This window comes from Sorex araneus, chromosome 4, assembly GCF_027595985.1.
Source record: "Sorex araneus isolate mSorAra2 chromosome 4, mSorAra2.pri, whole genome shotgun sequence".
Lineage (NCBI taxonomy): Eukaryota > Metazoa > Chordata > Mammalia > Eulipotyphla > Soricidae > Sorex > Sorex araneus.
In genome coordinates this window covers 45,674,100-45,687,103 of record NC_073305.1, presented here as the reverse complement: position 1 = coordinate 45,687,103, position 13,004 = coordinate 45,674,100, and the positions used below count along the sequence as shown (strand labels likewise).

At 57.5% G+C, this 13,004-nt stretch overlaps 1 protein-coding gene across 9 annotated transcripts; it reads left to right on the top strand.

Annotated features, from left to right (window-relative positions):
- The first annotated feature begins 110 nt into the window (after window positions 1-110).
- On the top strand, window positions 111-11,562 carry USP19 (ubiquitin specific peptidase 19). Of its 9 annotated transcripts, none has more exons than XM_055134976.1 (27): window positions 111-285; window positions 1,677-1,939; window positions 2,183-2,221; window positions 2,376-2,504; window positions 2,593-2,726; window positions 2,799-3,098; window positions 3,218-3,431; window positions 3,514-3,670; window positions 3,766-3,837; window positions 3,953-4,068; window positions 4,175-4,389; window positions 4,468-4,663; window positions 4,746-4,879; window positions 4,993-5,151; window positions 5,236-5,346; window positions 5,787-5,897; window positions 5,979-6,080; window positions 6,911-7,051; window positions 7,144-7,262; window positions 7,471-7,608; window positions 7,712-8,025; window positions 8,131-8,241; window positions 8,323-8,539; window positions 8,619-8,771; window positions 8,863-9,023; window positions 9,104-9,282; window positions 10,406-10,921. In XM_055134976.1, exons 2-27 carry the CDS (start codon window positions 1,813-1,815, stop codon window positions 10,631-10,633), a joined length of 4,077 nt encoding a protein of 1,358 aa, XP_054990951.1. In that variant the 5' UTR covers window positions 111-285; window positions 1,677-1,812; the 3' UTR covers window positions 10,634-10,921. The 9 variants fall into 9 exon arrangements, with proteins under 9 accessions (XP_054990951.1, XP_054990947.1, XP_054990949.1 ...); XM_055134972.1 differs by having other exon boundaries at window positions 4,169-4,389; XM_055134974.1 differs by having other exon boundaries at window positions 2,796-3,098.
- Window positions 11,563-13,004: the final 1,442 nt, after the last annotated feature.

Genomic DNA, 13,004 nt, shown 5'->3' with positions numbered 1-13,004 from the left:
CACCCCGGCCTGGCCCAGGCCCCAGAGCCCCGCCCCCTCCCCCGCCCCGCCCCGGAGCTGCCGGGGGCCGCGCGGTCGCTCCCGCCGGAAGTGCGTCAGCAGCTGGGCGCTCAGTCCCCCGCGGCCGGCCCCAACTCGGAGCCGAAACAAAACAAGCGGCGGAGGCGCCCGCGGCGCCGGGACGGGGGAGGGGCGCACCGGAACCGGAACCGACTTGACGCCGGAACCGGAACCGAGAGCGGGTTGCCAGGGCCCGAAGAGGGCTGGCGGCGGCGGCCTCGCTCGGTGAGTGGGACGGGCCGCTACTCGCCCGCCGGGCCAGGCGGGGAGGCCGCGCTGCGGGCCCGGGGTGGTCTGTTCAAGGTCACGGGCCCCGCCGCCCTCGAGCCCTTGAGCCCCGCGTCGTGCCTGGGCCCATCGATGCCGGCCGGGCCCTTAACGCTACGTCCGTTCCGGGCCTCCTGCCTCCGAGAGGGCGAGCGGCGAGCGAGGGCGACTTCCTGGAGGCGGTGGCGGCAGACCCAGCACTCGGAGCCTGGAGCTGGGTCTCCGCCCTGCGGGGGCGCGGGTCTGTGGTCTGTAACCTCGCGCGGCCCGTCAGGCTCGCCGGGCTGGAGAAGGGGAGAGACATGGCTCCGGCCTGGGGCCTAGGAGGTGGCAAGGGGGTCTGCTACTCCGCTCCGGACCTCTTACCATTATAGATCCGCCCACCCGTGTTCCCCCGCCCCCATCTGACCCACAGAAGGATATTTGTACTCTCTTCCCCCTCCCGCAACCACCCCCCCAGCCCTCAACTTGGGGCGCAGACCGGCCCCCTGCACGCTGAGGATCCTTGGATCCTTGGTTCATCCCTACCCTTATGTCGGTCTTGAGCACGTTTTTGGAAAGAGGAACAGTCCATTCACCGGTGGGACTGGGGGAAACTGGGGAACAGGTCTCTGCTTGGGTGGGATGATGACAGTTTCGGCCTCAAGCTGGATGCTGCGCGGCCGCGGCGCTGCCTGGGCTGGGGGAGGTGGTGGGCAGGGTTGCTCCTGGTGGGTCATGTGACTTCTGGAGACTATTTTCACTGAGCAGTCTGCTCCCGGGCGTAGGAGCTGGGCAGGAGAGAAAGGTCTTTTTTAGGGATGGGGAAGGAAAACCACACTGCACAGGGGCAGAGAAGGGCGGGAGCTGGCGGGGCAGGTGGAGTGCCTGTACCTTGTCCAGGCACCTGGGCTGGGCATGTTTTCCGCCGCAGAGCTTGGTCTAGCCCTGGCATCTCGACTGCCTTCTCCTTTCCTGCCTGCCTTCTCCACCTCCTCTTTGGGTGGTGACTAAGCAGCCAGTGAGAGTGAAGGAAAAGTGAGCACCCTGCTCAGAGTGCCAGCCCTGTGGGCCGGAGCTGTGGCTCCTCCCCAGATTGGCGGAGCCTGGTCCCAGGCTGTGGCTGCCGTGACCGGGGGTGCCTTCTCAGCAAGGCTTCTGTCTCTGTATGACAGTGAGGACGCTCAGCCAGAAGTGGTTACTGCGATTTGCATTATTTATTCCCCCTTCTGAATGGGCAGGGTTCCATCAGGGGGTGGGGAGAGATTGCTTGGCTAGGGTTAGTGTTCTGGGTTGCTGAGGCCTGGCTGTAATCAAGGAGCAAATTGTTGGGCCTTGGTTGTGATCACTCACTGGCCCTCTCTTGTTAGGCTGTCAGTTCCTTGCTGAAGAATTTGGCCTCAAAGAGTTGCCAAGATAGCTGGACCAGGAAGAAAGCGCCGTAGCCCTGACCCAGACGCCGTTGCCGACCCTGGGGCGCTCTGGCTGTCGACCAAGCGGCTCAAGATGTCTGGCGGGGCAAGTGCCACAGGCCCAAGGAGAGGGGCCCCAGGACTGGAGGAGGCCACCAGTAAGAAGAAACAGAAGGACCGTGCTAACCAGGAGAGCAAGGATGGAGACCCCAGGAGAGGTGGCAGTGGCATGTCCCAAATGCTTGTGGCCTTTTTCCCTTTCCTTGTTGAGCCTAAAGACTGAGGGTTAAGGATGGGGTTTTGGTTTTTGTCCCTGTTCCTGTGACACTGAGCAAAGAACCATGGAGGGCTGGGCAGAGCGTTGGGTCTCTGCTGGGTACCTGGCTGAACTCCTGGAGATGGGGGTGTGGGCTTGGGGGTTATCTCCCCATTATATCCCCGTTCTTTTCCCTTTTGTTGTTCAGGGTCAGCATCTGTTCTCCGGGAGGAACAAACCAAAGAGGGTAAGGAATAGAGTGCTGGCGGGGAGGGGTGGCTTGGAGGGTGGGTGGCTATATTCCCCTTCTGAGCGGTTCTGTTAGGGCTGACACCCTGTTACCTGCTCCTCCCCATCGATCGATGGCGACTCGAGTCATCTCTTTGACACTTCCCCTGTAGAGTTGTTGCTCGATTGGCGGCAGAGTGCGGATGAGGTGATTGTTAAGCTGCGTGCGGGAGTGGTGCCCCTGCGTCTGGAGGAGGTGGATGCTGCTTTCACGGACACAGACTGCGTGGTGCGGTTCCCAGGTATATCTCATTGGCTTGAGCTTAGTGGGGATATACTTCAAGCCTCTAACAGCACCTCCTCTGGCTCATGATCCCACTCTATCTCCAGGGGGTCGGCAGTGGGGTGGTGTTTTCTACGCCGAGATAGAGAGTTCTTGCGCAAAAGTACAGACCCGCAAGGGAGGCCTTCTGCAGCTGGCACTGCCCAAGAAAGTACCTCTGCTCACATGGCCCTCTCTCCTGGTAAGTTCTAGAGCAGGGAAGGGGATTGTCAATGTAGTTGACCATGACTGACTGTTGTGTCTTTGGCAGAAGAAACCTCTAGGGACCCAGGAATTGGTGCCACGGCTGCCTTGCCAGGAGAATGGGCAGGAACTGTCTCCTATTACCTTGGAGTCAGGCCCTGAACCCCGCCGGGCTAAGCAGGAGGCCCGTAACCAGAAGCGGGCCCAGGGCCGTGGTGAGGTAGGCGCGGGGGCTGGCCCTGGGGCCCAAGCAGGGCCCAGCGCCAAGAGGGCTGTGCATCTCCGCAGAGGGCCAGAGGGGGATGGGCCCCGAGATGGCCCTGGACCCCGGGGTGATGCCCCTCCCTTCTTGGCTGACCCGGCCACTCAGGTGAGAGTGGGTGCCTGTTTCGTGGATAAGGGTGGTGGGGGCAGGGGAGATGTGGACTACCAGTGGGCTTGCCACCTCCCAGACCAAGACTGATTCTGCCCACAATCTTGCTTGAATAGGTGGAGGCTGAGGAACAGCTTCGGGTACCACCACTGAACCCTCAGACCTGCCTGCTGGGTTCAGAGGAGAATCTAGCACTTTTGACAGAAAAGACAGTATCCCCTAGGAATGACCCAGTCTCCTCAGCCATTGCCCACAGCAGAGACACTGAGAAAGGTGACCGTTCCAAAGAGGAGATGGCAGTGACTGCAGATGCTACAGCCTTGGTGGATGGTAAAGATGGATCTGGTGGGAAGTTGGCAGGCGGGAAGGGAGAGACCGATTCTGGGTGACTCTGAGCCTTGTCTCAACTCAGAGCCCGAGTCCATGGTGAACCTGCCGTTCGTCAAGAATGACTCCTACGAGAAGGGACCAGACTCGGTGGTGGTGCACGTGTATGTGAAAGAGATCTGCAGGGACGCTTCTCGGGTGCTATTCCGGGAGCAGGACTTCACGCTTATCTTCCAGACCAGGTGGGTGGGCAGGAGATGGGGCAGACTGCCTGCCTGGGGCCAGGCAGTGTGTCTCATGCTCTTCCTCCTGCCCTCCTCTTGCTGGCCTTCTGCAGGGATGGAAACTTCCTGAGACTGCACCCGGGCTGCGGTCCCCACACCATCTTCCGTTGGCAGGTGAAGCTCAGGTGGGTGGTGCCCGGCCCCTCTGCTGTTTCCGTCCCACTCTGGGCTCTTTTCTCCTGGCCCTCCAAGCCTGACACTTGGCCCACCTGAGTCCTGAGTGCCACCTTTCCACCACAGGAACCTGATTGAGCCCGAACTGTGCACTTTCTGCTTCACTGCCTCTCGCATCGACATCTGTCTCCGCAAGCGGCAGAGTCAACGCTGGGGGGGCCTGGAGGCCCCGGCTGCACGAGGTCTGCACACGAGCTCCCTTCATTGCCCAACCTGCAGACTAGGACCCCGCCTTCTGCCACATGCAGCTAACCACCAGCCCTCTCATTCCCCCTTTTTAAGGTGCAGTGGGTGGTGCAAAGGTGGCCGTGCCGACAGGTCCAACCCCCTTGGATTCAACCCCACCAGGAGGTGCTCCCCATCCCCTGACAGGCCAGGAAGAAGCCCGGGCTGTGGAGAAGGAGAAACCCAAGACTAGGTCTGAGGACACGGGGCTGGATGGTGTGGCTGCCCGCACTCCCATGGAGCATGTAGCTCCAAAGCCAGAGCCACATCTGGCCTCGGTGAGAACCCCGGGTAGGGAGGGCTCAGGGTGAGGCTCAGACTCAGGCGACTCACTCATGCCCTCCTTGCTCCCACAGCCCAAGCCCACATGTATGGTACCTCCAATGCCCCACAGCCCCGTGAGTGGAGACAGCGTAGAGGAAGAGGAAGAGGAGGAGAAGAAGGTGTGTCTGCCTGGCTTCACTGGCCTCGTCAATCTTGGCAACACCTGCTTCATGAACAGTGTCATTCAGTCTCTGTCCAATACTCGGGAGCTCCGGGACTTTTTCCATGGTGAGAATGGGCTTGGAGTGTGGGACTGTGGGCAGAGGGGATCCCTTTCCCTGCTAACCCTTCTAGTGTCTGCTGTCTCTAGACCGCTCCTTTGAGGCCGAGATCAACTACAACAACCCACTGGGAACTGGTGGGCGTCTGGCCATTGGCTTTGCTGTGCTGCTCCGGGCCCTGTGGAAGGGTACCCACCATGCCTTCCAGCCTTCCAAGTTGAAGGTGATTTGTGGCTGCCATACTCACCCTTGAGTGGCAAGGGTGGGCTGCCCGAACCAGCTGGGTACCTGGTGGGGGCTGGAGCTGTGTTCTCACATCTTGGGTCTTGCATCCAGGCTATTGTGGCGAGCAAGGCCAGCCAGTTCACAGGCTATGCGCAGCACGATGCCCAGGAGTTCATGGCTTTCCTGCTGGATGGGCTGCATGAGGACCTGAACCGTATCCAGAACAAGCCCTACACAGAGACGGTGGATTCAGATGGGCGGCCTGATGAGGTTAGGGGGAATAGAGGCGGGCACGTGCCGAGCATGGGGCCCATTCCCAGGTCTTGACCTCTGACCTCACTAATCTGTCCCCAGGTGGTAGCTGAGGAAGCGTGGCAGCGGCACAAGATGAGGAATGACTCCTTCATCGTGGACCTCTTTCAGGGCCAGTACAAATCAAAACTGGTGTGCCCTGTATGTGCCAAGGTATGAAGAGCTTCTTCCAAAAGAAGCCCCTGTGGTGTGCAGAGCAAGCCTGGTCAGATTGGGGTCAGAGGCACGGGCACCTTTAGGTCAGCAGGGCAAGAGAAGGGTTAGGAGTCTGGAAAGGAAGTCTTAAGCTCCTCCGTGATCTGTGGTGTCAGACTTCCTGGTCAAATAAGTGTGAAGTGTGGACTCAGGCTGCTGGAAGGTGGGAAAGATTGAAAGTCACGTTAGGTGAACGTGACGTGGTGCAGGTGGAGTGGCTAGGCTGAGTGGAGCCACACGTGCCAGAAAGAGTGTTTGCTACTTTTTGGGGGAGGGTTTACTCCTGACCCATCTAGTGTTCTCAAGCTGGAGAGCTGTCTGAGGACTTGGATTGGAGTCTTAGGGCCTGGACATCCTGTTATGAAGCCACTTAGTGCCACCTCTTTCTTCAACTCCAGGTCTCCATTACTTTTGATCCATTTCTCTACCTGCCGGTGCCCTTGCCACAGAAGCAAAAGGTCCTCCCCGTCTTCTATTTTGCCCGGGAGCCCCACAGCAAGCCGGTTAAGGTGAGAAGTGAGCCCTGATTTCTGGGCTGTCTCCGAGGCCCTGGGCCACCTTCCCCAAGTACTCTACCTTTGTCGCCACAGTTCCTGGTGAGCATCAGCAAGGAGAACTCAAGCGCGAGTGAAGTGTTGGACTCCCTCTCGCAGAGTGTCCGCGTGAAGCCTGAGAACCTGCGTCTAGCTGAGGTTTGTCTGTCCTGCACTCGCTTTCAGACACCTTGTGTGGATGTGTGTGCGCTCACTGGCCTCTGTACGTGTACGTGGCAGTGAGTGTGTGACTGCATCAGAACGGGTGATGTGCTGTTGGTTGAGGCACAGATGAAACCCAGCCTTTGGGCAGTGCAGCAGAGTTGCCTCAGGTCCCAGGCGTTGCCAGGGTTTCCGCTCCCCTCTTGGTGTGTGTGCCCAGCTGCTTTTCCCTCTCCCAACAAGGTGCTTGAGCTGCAGGAACATCCTCCCACCAGGTATGCTTGGTTCTCCCTCCCTCCTGCTGCTTCCTCACCTTATCCCAGGTGTGTGTGTGCTGTTCTCATTTGGAGATTCTTCACCTCCAGCCTGGGGGTGCCCTTTTTCTCAGGGGTACAGCTAGGGAGGTGCTGCCTAGATGTGGCCCCTCTTGCGGTCCAGGTTGCCCTCTTTGGGCAGCTGTACAGTTAATGACTGCTCCTATCTTGGTCTCTCAGCCTCTGATGTATCAGGACTTTGGCTCTCCTCCACCCCCACCTACCCTTTTGTTTGGGTGGACATAGGGTACTACTGCTGGCCATATGGGTGGACATGTGGCGCTTGGTTTTGAACCCAGGGCTCCGACAGGCAAACACTTCTCCAGTCCTTTGCGCCATCTCCCCAACCCCTGCACTAGCCTGCCTACTCCACTGGGCACTGAGACTGGTGCCAGGAGGAGCACCTGCTTTTCTTGTACCCAGGGCTCTCCCTCTCCCTTACAGATTCAAGATTAGGACCAGGTCTTCCCCTGGGGCTTATCCTCAGATGGGATCTTTGTGTTCTGTCCTCAGGTGGTTAAGAATCGCTTTCATCGTGTTTTCCTGCCCTCCCACTCACTGGATACTGTGTCCCCATCTGACATGCTCCTCTGCTTTGAGCTGCTGTCCTCAGAGTTGGCTAAGGAGCGAGTGGTAGTGCTGGAGGTACAACAGGTGCGTGGGGCCAGTCTGATGCTTCAGGCTCTAGTTGGCATGGGACATGGGTGCCTCTCTCAGCTTTGCTGAGCCGAGTGGTCTCCCCCCAGCGCCCTCAGGTGCCCAGCATCCCCATCTCCAAGTGTGCGGCCTGCCAGCGGAAGCAGCAGTCAGAGGATGAGAAGCTGAAGCGTTGTACCCGGTGTTACCGTGTGGGCTATTGCAACCAGTGAGGACCCTCAGCCTCTTCACACCGCTCCCTTCCACTTTCCACCTGCTCCCATAAAGGCACAGATACTTGAAGCCTGTCACCTGACTCCTAGCCCCTGGGGCTGGCAGGGCTGCTATACTGGCTCCGAGGGCCTGAGGCTAGCCCCCAGAGTAGAATCACAGGAGTTGGTGTTTAGGCCCTGTTCTTTCTTTTTTCTCCTCTCTAGGCTCTGCCAGAAAACTCATTGGCCTGACCACAAGGGCCTCTGTCGGCCTGAGAACATTGGCTACCCGTTCCTGGTCAGTGTACCTGCCTCACGCCTCACTTACGCCCGTCTCGCTCAGCTATTAGAAGGCTATGCCCGGTAAGCACCCAGCTGTTGGATTAGGGGGAGCGAGGGAGGTTGGGAGACATTGATGCCAGACAGGCTAGTCAGGAGTCTCAGTTGCTTTGCTGACTTTTTCCAGGTACTCTGTGAGCGTTTTCCAGCCACCTTTCCAGCCGGGCCGCATGGCACTGGAGTCCCAGGGCCCTGGTTGTACTACACTGCTCTCCACTGGTTCCCTGGAGGCTGGGGACTGTGAGAGGGACTCCATGCAGCCGCCTGAGCTCCAGTTGGTGACTCCTGTGGCTGACGGAGATGCAGGGATTCTGCGGGCATGGGCTGCCCCGGACCGAGGCCTTGGACCCAGTACCAATGGAGTTTCTTCTGAGATGCTAGCCAGTGGGCCCAGTGACGTTGGCTCCTTGCCTGCTGGTGAGAGGATATCCCGGCCAGAAGGTAAGAGTCTGCCCAATGGCATTCGGAGTGGGTTCGGGGGAGCCTGGGGGAGCTTGTGTGGTACCTGTTAGGCAGGGAAACTCTGATAATCATGTTCTCTCACAGCTGCGGTGCCTGGGTACCAACATCCAAGTGAAGCCATGAGTGCCCACACCCCCCAGTTCTACATCTATAAAATTGATGCATCCGGCCGAGAGCAGCGGCTAGAGGACAGAGGTACCTGGATCCTTGGGTAGGAGCTGTGGGATGGCCTGGCTGCTCATCACAGTTGCATGACTCCTTTCTGCCCATTTTTAGGAGAGACTCCACTGGAGCTGGGTGACGACTGCAGCCTGGCACTGGTCTGGCGGAACAATGAGCGTCTGCAGGAGTTTGTGCTGGTAGCCTCCAAGGAGCTAGAATGTGCCGAAGACCCAGGCTCTGCTGGTGAGGCTGCCCGGGCTGGCCACTTCACCCTGGACCAGTGCCTGAACCTCTTCACGCGGCCAGAGGTGCTGGCACCCGAGGAAGCCTGGTGAGAACAGGGCAACAGACAGACCTTGGGTTGAAGGGTAGAGGGAGGCCCGCTGGCCTGACCCTCCCTTACCCCACAGGTACTGCCCACAGTGCAAACAGCACCGAGAGGCCTCCAAACAGCTGTTGCTATGGCGTCTACCAAATGTGCTCATCGTGCAGCTCAAGCGCTTTTCCTTCCGTAGTTTCATCTGGCGTGACAAGATCAATGACTTGGTGGAGTTCCCTGTGCGGTGAGCATTGTGGCCTGATTAGGCAGGACCTGGGGGGTCAGGATGGTCATCTGGGCATCTGCTGATGATCTCACCTTGCTCTCGGTCCCAGGAACTTGGACCTGAGTAAGTTCTGCATTGGTCAGAAGGAGGAGCAGCTGCCCAGCTACGACCTATATGCTGTCATCAATCACTACGGAGGCATGATCGGCGGCCACTACACGGCCTGCGCACGCCTTCCCAGTGACCGCAGCAGCCAGCGCAGCGACGTGGGTGAGGGCGCACACCACCCACAGGACCGGTGGTGGGGTCCTGGTGCTGGCTGTGCTCACACTCTCCCCACCTTGCTGTAGGCTGGCGCTTGTTTGACGACAGCACGGTGACAACGGTAGACGAGAGCCAGGTCGTGACGCGCTATGCTTATGTGCTCTTCTACCGCCGGCGGAACTCTCCTGTGGAGAGGCCCCCCCGAGCAGGTCACTCTGAGCACCACCCAGACCTAGGCCCTGCAGCTGAGGCTGCGGCCAGCCAGGTGAGGCATCGGGGAGGCTTTGTAGCCAGTGGGAGCAGGCACACTGGGGTGAGGAGGCCGAGCCTGGCTCCCTCTCCTCCAGCCACAGATCCAGCGGGAGCCTCGGGATTCTTGGGTCATACATCAGTTCCCTAACATCTAATCCAAGCTGTGGGACACTTAGGAAGTTGTTCGTCCATCCACCAATATGCTCATGCACGTAGCCACCCACTTAGGAGAGGCCAAGCAACTGATAGAGTGCCCTGAGCAGGTTTACCCTGACACTCCGGCTTTCCTCTGCCTGTGCCCCATAGACTAGGAGAGCTGTCACCCTCCAAAGTGAGCATCTGTTTCTTCTGTCTTTTGCTGACGTGGGGTACTAGAGGTCTGGTTGTGGGGGGGTTATGGACAGCTTTTTTTTTTTTTTTTAAACTGATTTCCTTTTCTGTCCTTTCCTGGGCCTGTATGAGTCAGAACACTGTAGAAAAGTGGTTTTTCAACTGCCAGTTTGCATCCCCCTGCCTGTCCACAGGTATAGAAAGGTTGAGGGTCAGGGAGAATGCACAAAGGTGCACTAAGGTTTCAGGTCAGTCCCTGGCACTGCATGTTCCCTTTCATACTGTCAAGAAGCAACATTCTGAGCAATGTGCCAGAAGTAGCTCCTGAGCATTGCCAGGTGTAGCCCCAAAACAACACAAAAGGTTGAAAACCACTGCTATAGAAGACAGTAGTTAGGATCCAACTTGGGTGGGACCTTGGCAATTATTTTGGTGTTGGCTTGAGCCACTTCTGTGGGAGACCTGGCTTAGAAAAAAGTAACTGTCTAACCACCACACTCATCCTCTCCTCACCCCCGCCCTGCTCTTTTCCTCCCCTCCTTAGGAAGGTAAGCTACATGGCAGTAGGGAAGTTTCTTGAGGACTTGCTATCAAGACTTGCCTGCCCCTGATGTTTTCAGTCTAGACAACTCTGTAATTGCTCACTTGGCTCCCAGTTGCTTCGCCTCTGCTGCCTGACCTGGGCCTGAGCTGTAGGGAGTTAGTACCAGTCCCCCTGCAGGGGGACTGTAATAGCCAGGGGTCTTGGGGATACTGGTTACCTCTCCCTTCCCCTGGGTGCTGATGGCCGTTTCCACACACCTTAGGCTTCCCGGATTTGGCAGGAGCTGGAGGCCGAGGAGGAGCCGGTACCCGAAGGGCCTGGGCCCTTGGGTCCCTGGGGGCCCCAAGACTGGGTGGGCCCCCCGCCACGTGGCTCTACCACACCAGACGAGGGCTGCCTTCGGTACTTTGTTCTGGGCACCGTGGCAGCTTTGGTGGCCCTCGTGCTCAACGTGTTCTATCCTCTGGTAACCCAGAGTCGCTGGAGATGAGCTCGCCTGCAGCAGCTGCTGTGAGCTGTCCAGACCTCCTGCCCACCAGGCTGTGCCTGCCTCTGGTGGGGACCAGTTCTGGCTTTGGGCCTCAGTGTGTGCATCTTGGGGGTGAGGGTGAGGACCGTGACCCCTGCAGGGGCAGTATATCCTCACATTCTCAGGTGGTCATCCATCCAGCTGTCTGTCCGTTTGTTTTGCTGCTCTGACCCTTGGCCTAGGGCTTAGCCCTGCCCAAGCAGCTTCTTGTATTTAAAGTGTTAATAAAGCGAGACTGTTCAGGCCCGATCTCGTCTCTCTGTCTCAACGCCGCTGCTGTCTGCACCTGCCTTGGGGCCCTCCCTTGGGTGCCGGGGCTCTGAGCCAGCACCCCCGGGATGCCAGGCGGCAAACTGGGCAGCCCCCAACCCCTGTCCTCATATTCTGTTGCAGGGACTAGGCCCTGGCCAGGCCCCCGAGGTGGCCCCCACGCGGACAGCCCCTGAACGCTTCGCCCCCCCTGTGGACCGCCCAGCCCCCACCTACAGCAACATGGAGGAGGTCGATTAGCAGGTCCCTGGCTGGTGGGGGGAGTGGGTTTGGGGGATTCCCACAGAGGGCCAGCTCTTTGTCGCTTCTCCTTCTTTAACCCAAAGGACACTGGCTTCATCAATGGGGAGTGGGAGGTAATAATACGGGGGTGGGAACTTCACAGGTTGTAACCTCTTGTCAGCTTGACCCCTAGTCCCCCAGCCCCCCACCAGTGAGCCTTGGTGACTCCAGCCACTCCCAGTGCTGCGTGATTTGACTCTCAGTTGTATTCTTCGATTCTTTCTGACTCGCATTATAAACGTTATAATTTTATTCTAAAAATTGTAATTTTTTTTTGCATTTTGGAAGTGATTGCTGCTGTTTAAATATATTTTAAAAATAAATGATAAATAAGCAGATTTAGTGACTGGTGCACCAGGTACTATGGCCACCTCCTCTCCCCATCATCTGGGGTGAGTGTGTATGTGTATGCATTTGTGTGTGTGTGAAAATAACGAAGTGTTCATATGAGTCTTGTTCCATGGCCACTAGCTTTCTAGGGTCAGCCTACTGCTGTGTGGATCCCACTGGTTCTGGGTCCCACATGGAGGTGACTTGGCATCATTGTCAATAGCTCCACTGAAGGAATGGAAGCGAATCCATGAGCCTCTGGAGCTGACAGTTCATGGTAAAGGGTGGTCAGTGGAGTATCTTGGGTATGTTAACAGCTAACAGCTAGCGAGCAGGTCAGGGAGGGCCTGTTGGGGGTTAGGAAGCATAGAGATGAGGATCATTTTCTTTCCTGCTCAGGTTTGTCTTTACTGTAGATTGAGCACCATTTTGATCCTCTTGGGTAAATAGAGCAGGAAAAAATTAAAATGTCTTTTTTGGGGGGGGGGTTCACACCTGGCTGTTCATGGCTTACTCCTGATGTGCTCAGTGAAGCACTCCTGGTAGGGCTCAGGAGACCATATAGGGCACTGGGGGATCTAATCTGGGTTGGCTGCTTGCAAGGCAAGCCCCCTACCCATTATACTCACTCTGGCCCCAGATTCTATCCTAAAGGGAGGACAAAGAAACTAGCTCATCTTGACTGATTTCCCTGTGAGAGGTCCTGCCAGGCTTCTTATGAGTTTCTCATTGTGAATTCCTGAGACTTTGACCTCTGTCATCTGCCTCAGACTCTTTCCCACAGTGGGTCTGTAGGCTTGTCCCAGCTATAAAGCCTTTTTTTTCTTTTTGGTCACACCCATCGATGCTCAGCCCACCGATGCCCAGGGGTTACTCCTGGCTCTGCATTCAATTCCCGGCAGTGCTTGGGGGACCATATGGGATGCCGGGGATTAAACCCGGGTTGGCTGCATGCAAGGCAAACGCCCTACCCCCTGTACTATTGCTCCGGCCCCTATAGAGCCTCTTGAGAAGTGTTTTTCCCTCTCTCTGAATAATGCTACCTTCCTCTTCTCTCCCATTTTCTTGGGAGTTGATATAGGCATCTTTAGTTAGAGGGAGATGGGGAACAAGAGTACCCTTGAGGCAGATGTTTAAATAAGCCAGAAAGTTTCAGGTCAGCAGATGTGTATCAGGGTAGTTCCTGGCATCTGGTAGTTCCTGCCCCCTCCCCAAACCTGTGGGGCCAGTCACACAAGATGCTCAGCATGAAAACCTCCACAGTTTTGGTGGGGGATAGGGGTGTCAGTGAACAGAGGGAGTTCCTAGAAAATGTTAGCCCTGTGACTAGTGTTTGTTTTCCTATGAGAACACCCAACACTAGGACCATGTGGGGTTGCTGGCTGTGACCCCCGATCTGGAGAGACCCTGCAGTGATGGTGGAATTGCCACGCTCAGTGCTGCTGCTGCT

Coding starts and splice junctions, on each gene's coding strand:
- USP19 (XM_055134971.1), top strand. CDS start 1,813: ATGTCTGGCGGGGCAAGTGCCACAGGCCCAAGGAGAGGGGCCCCAGGA. Junction 5,347..5,786: donor TGTGCCCTGTATGTGCCAAG/GTATGAAGAGCT, acceptor CTTCAACTCCAG/GTCTCCATTACTTTTGATCC. Junction 8,026..8,130: donor GAGGATATCCCGGCCAGAAG/GTAAGAGTCTGC, acceptor GTTCTCTCACAG/CTGCGGTGCCTGGGTACCAA.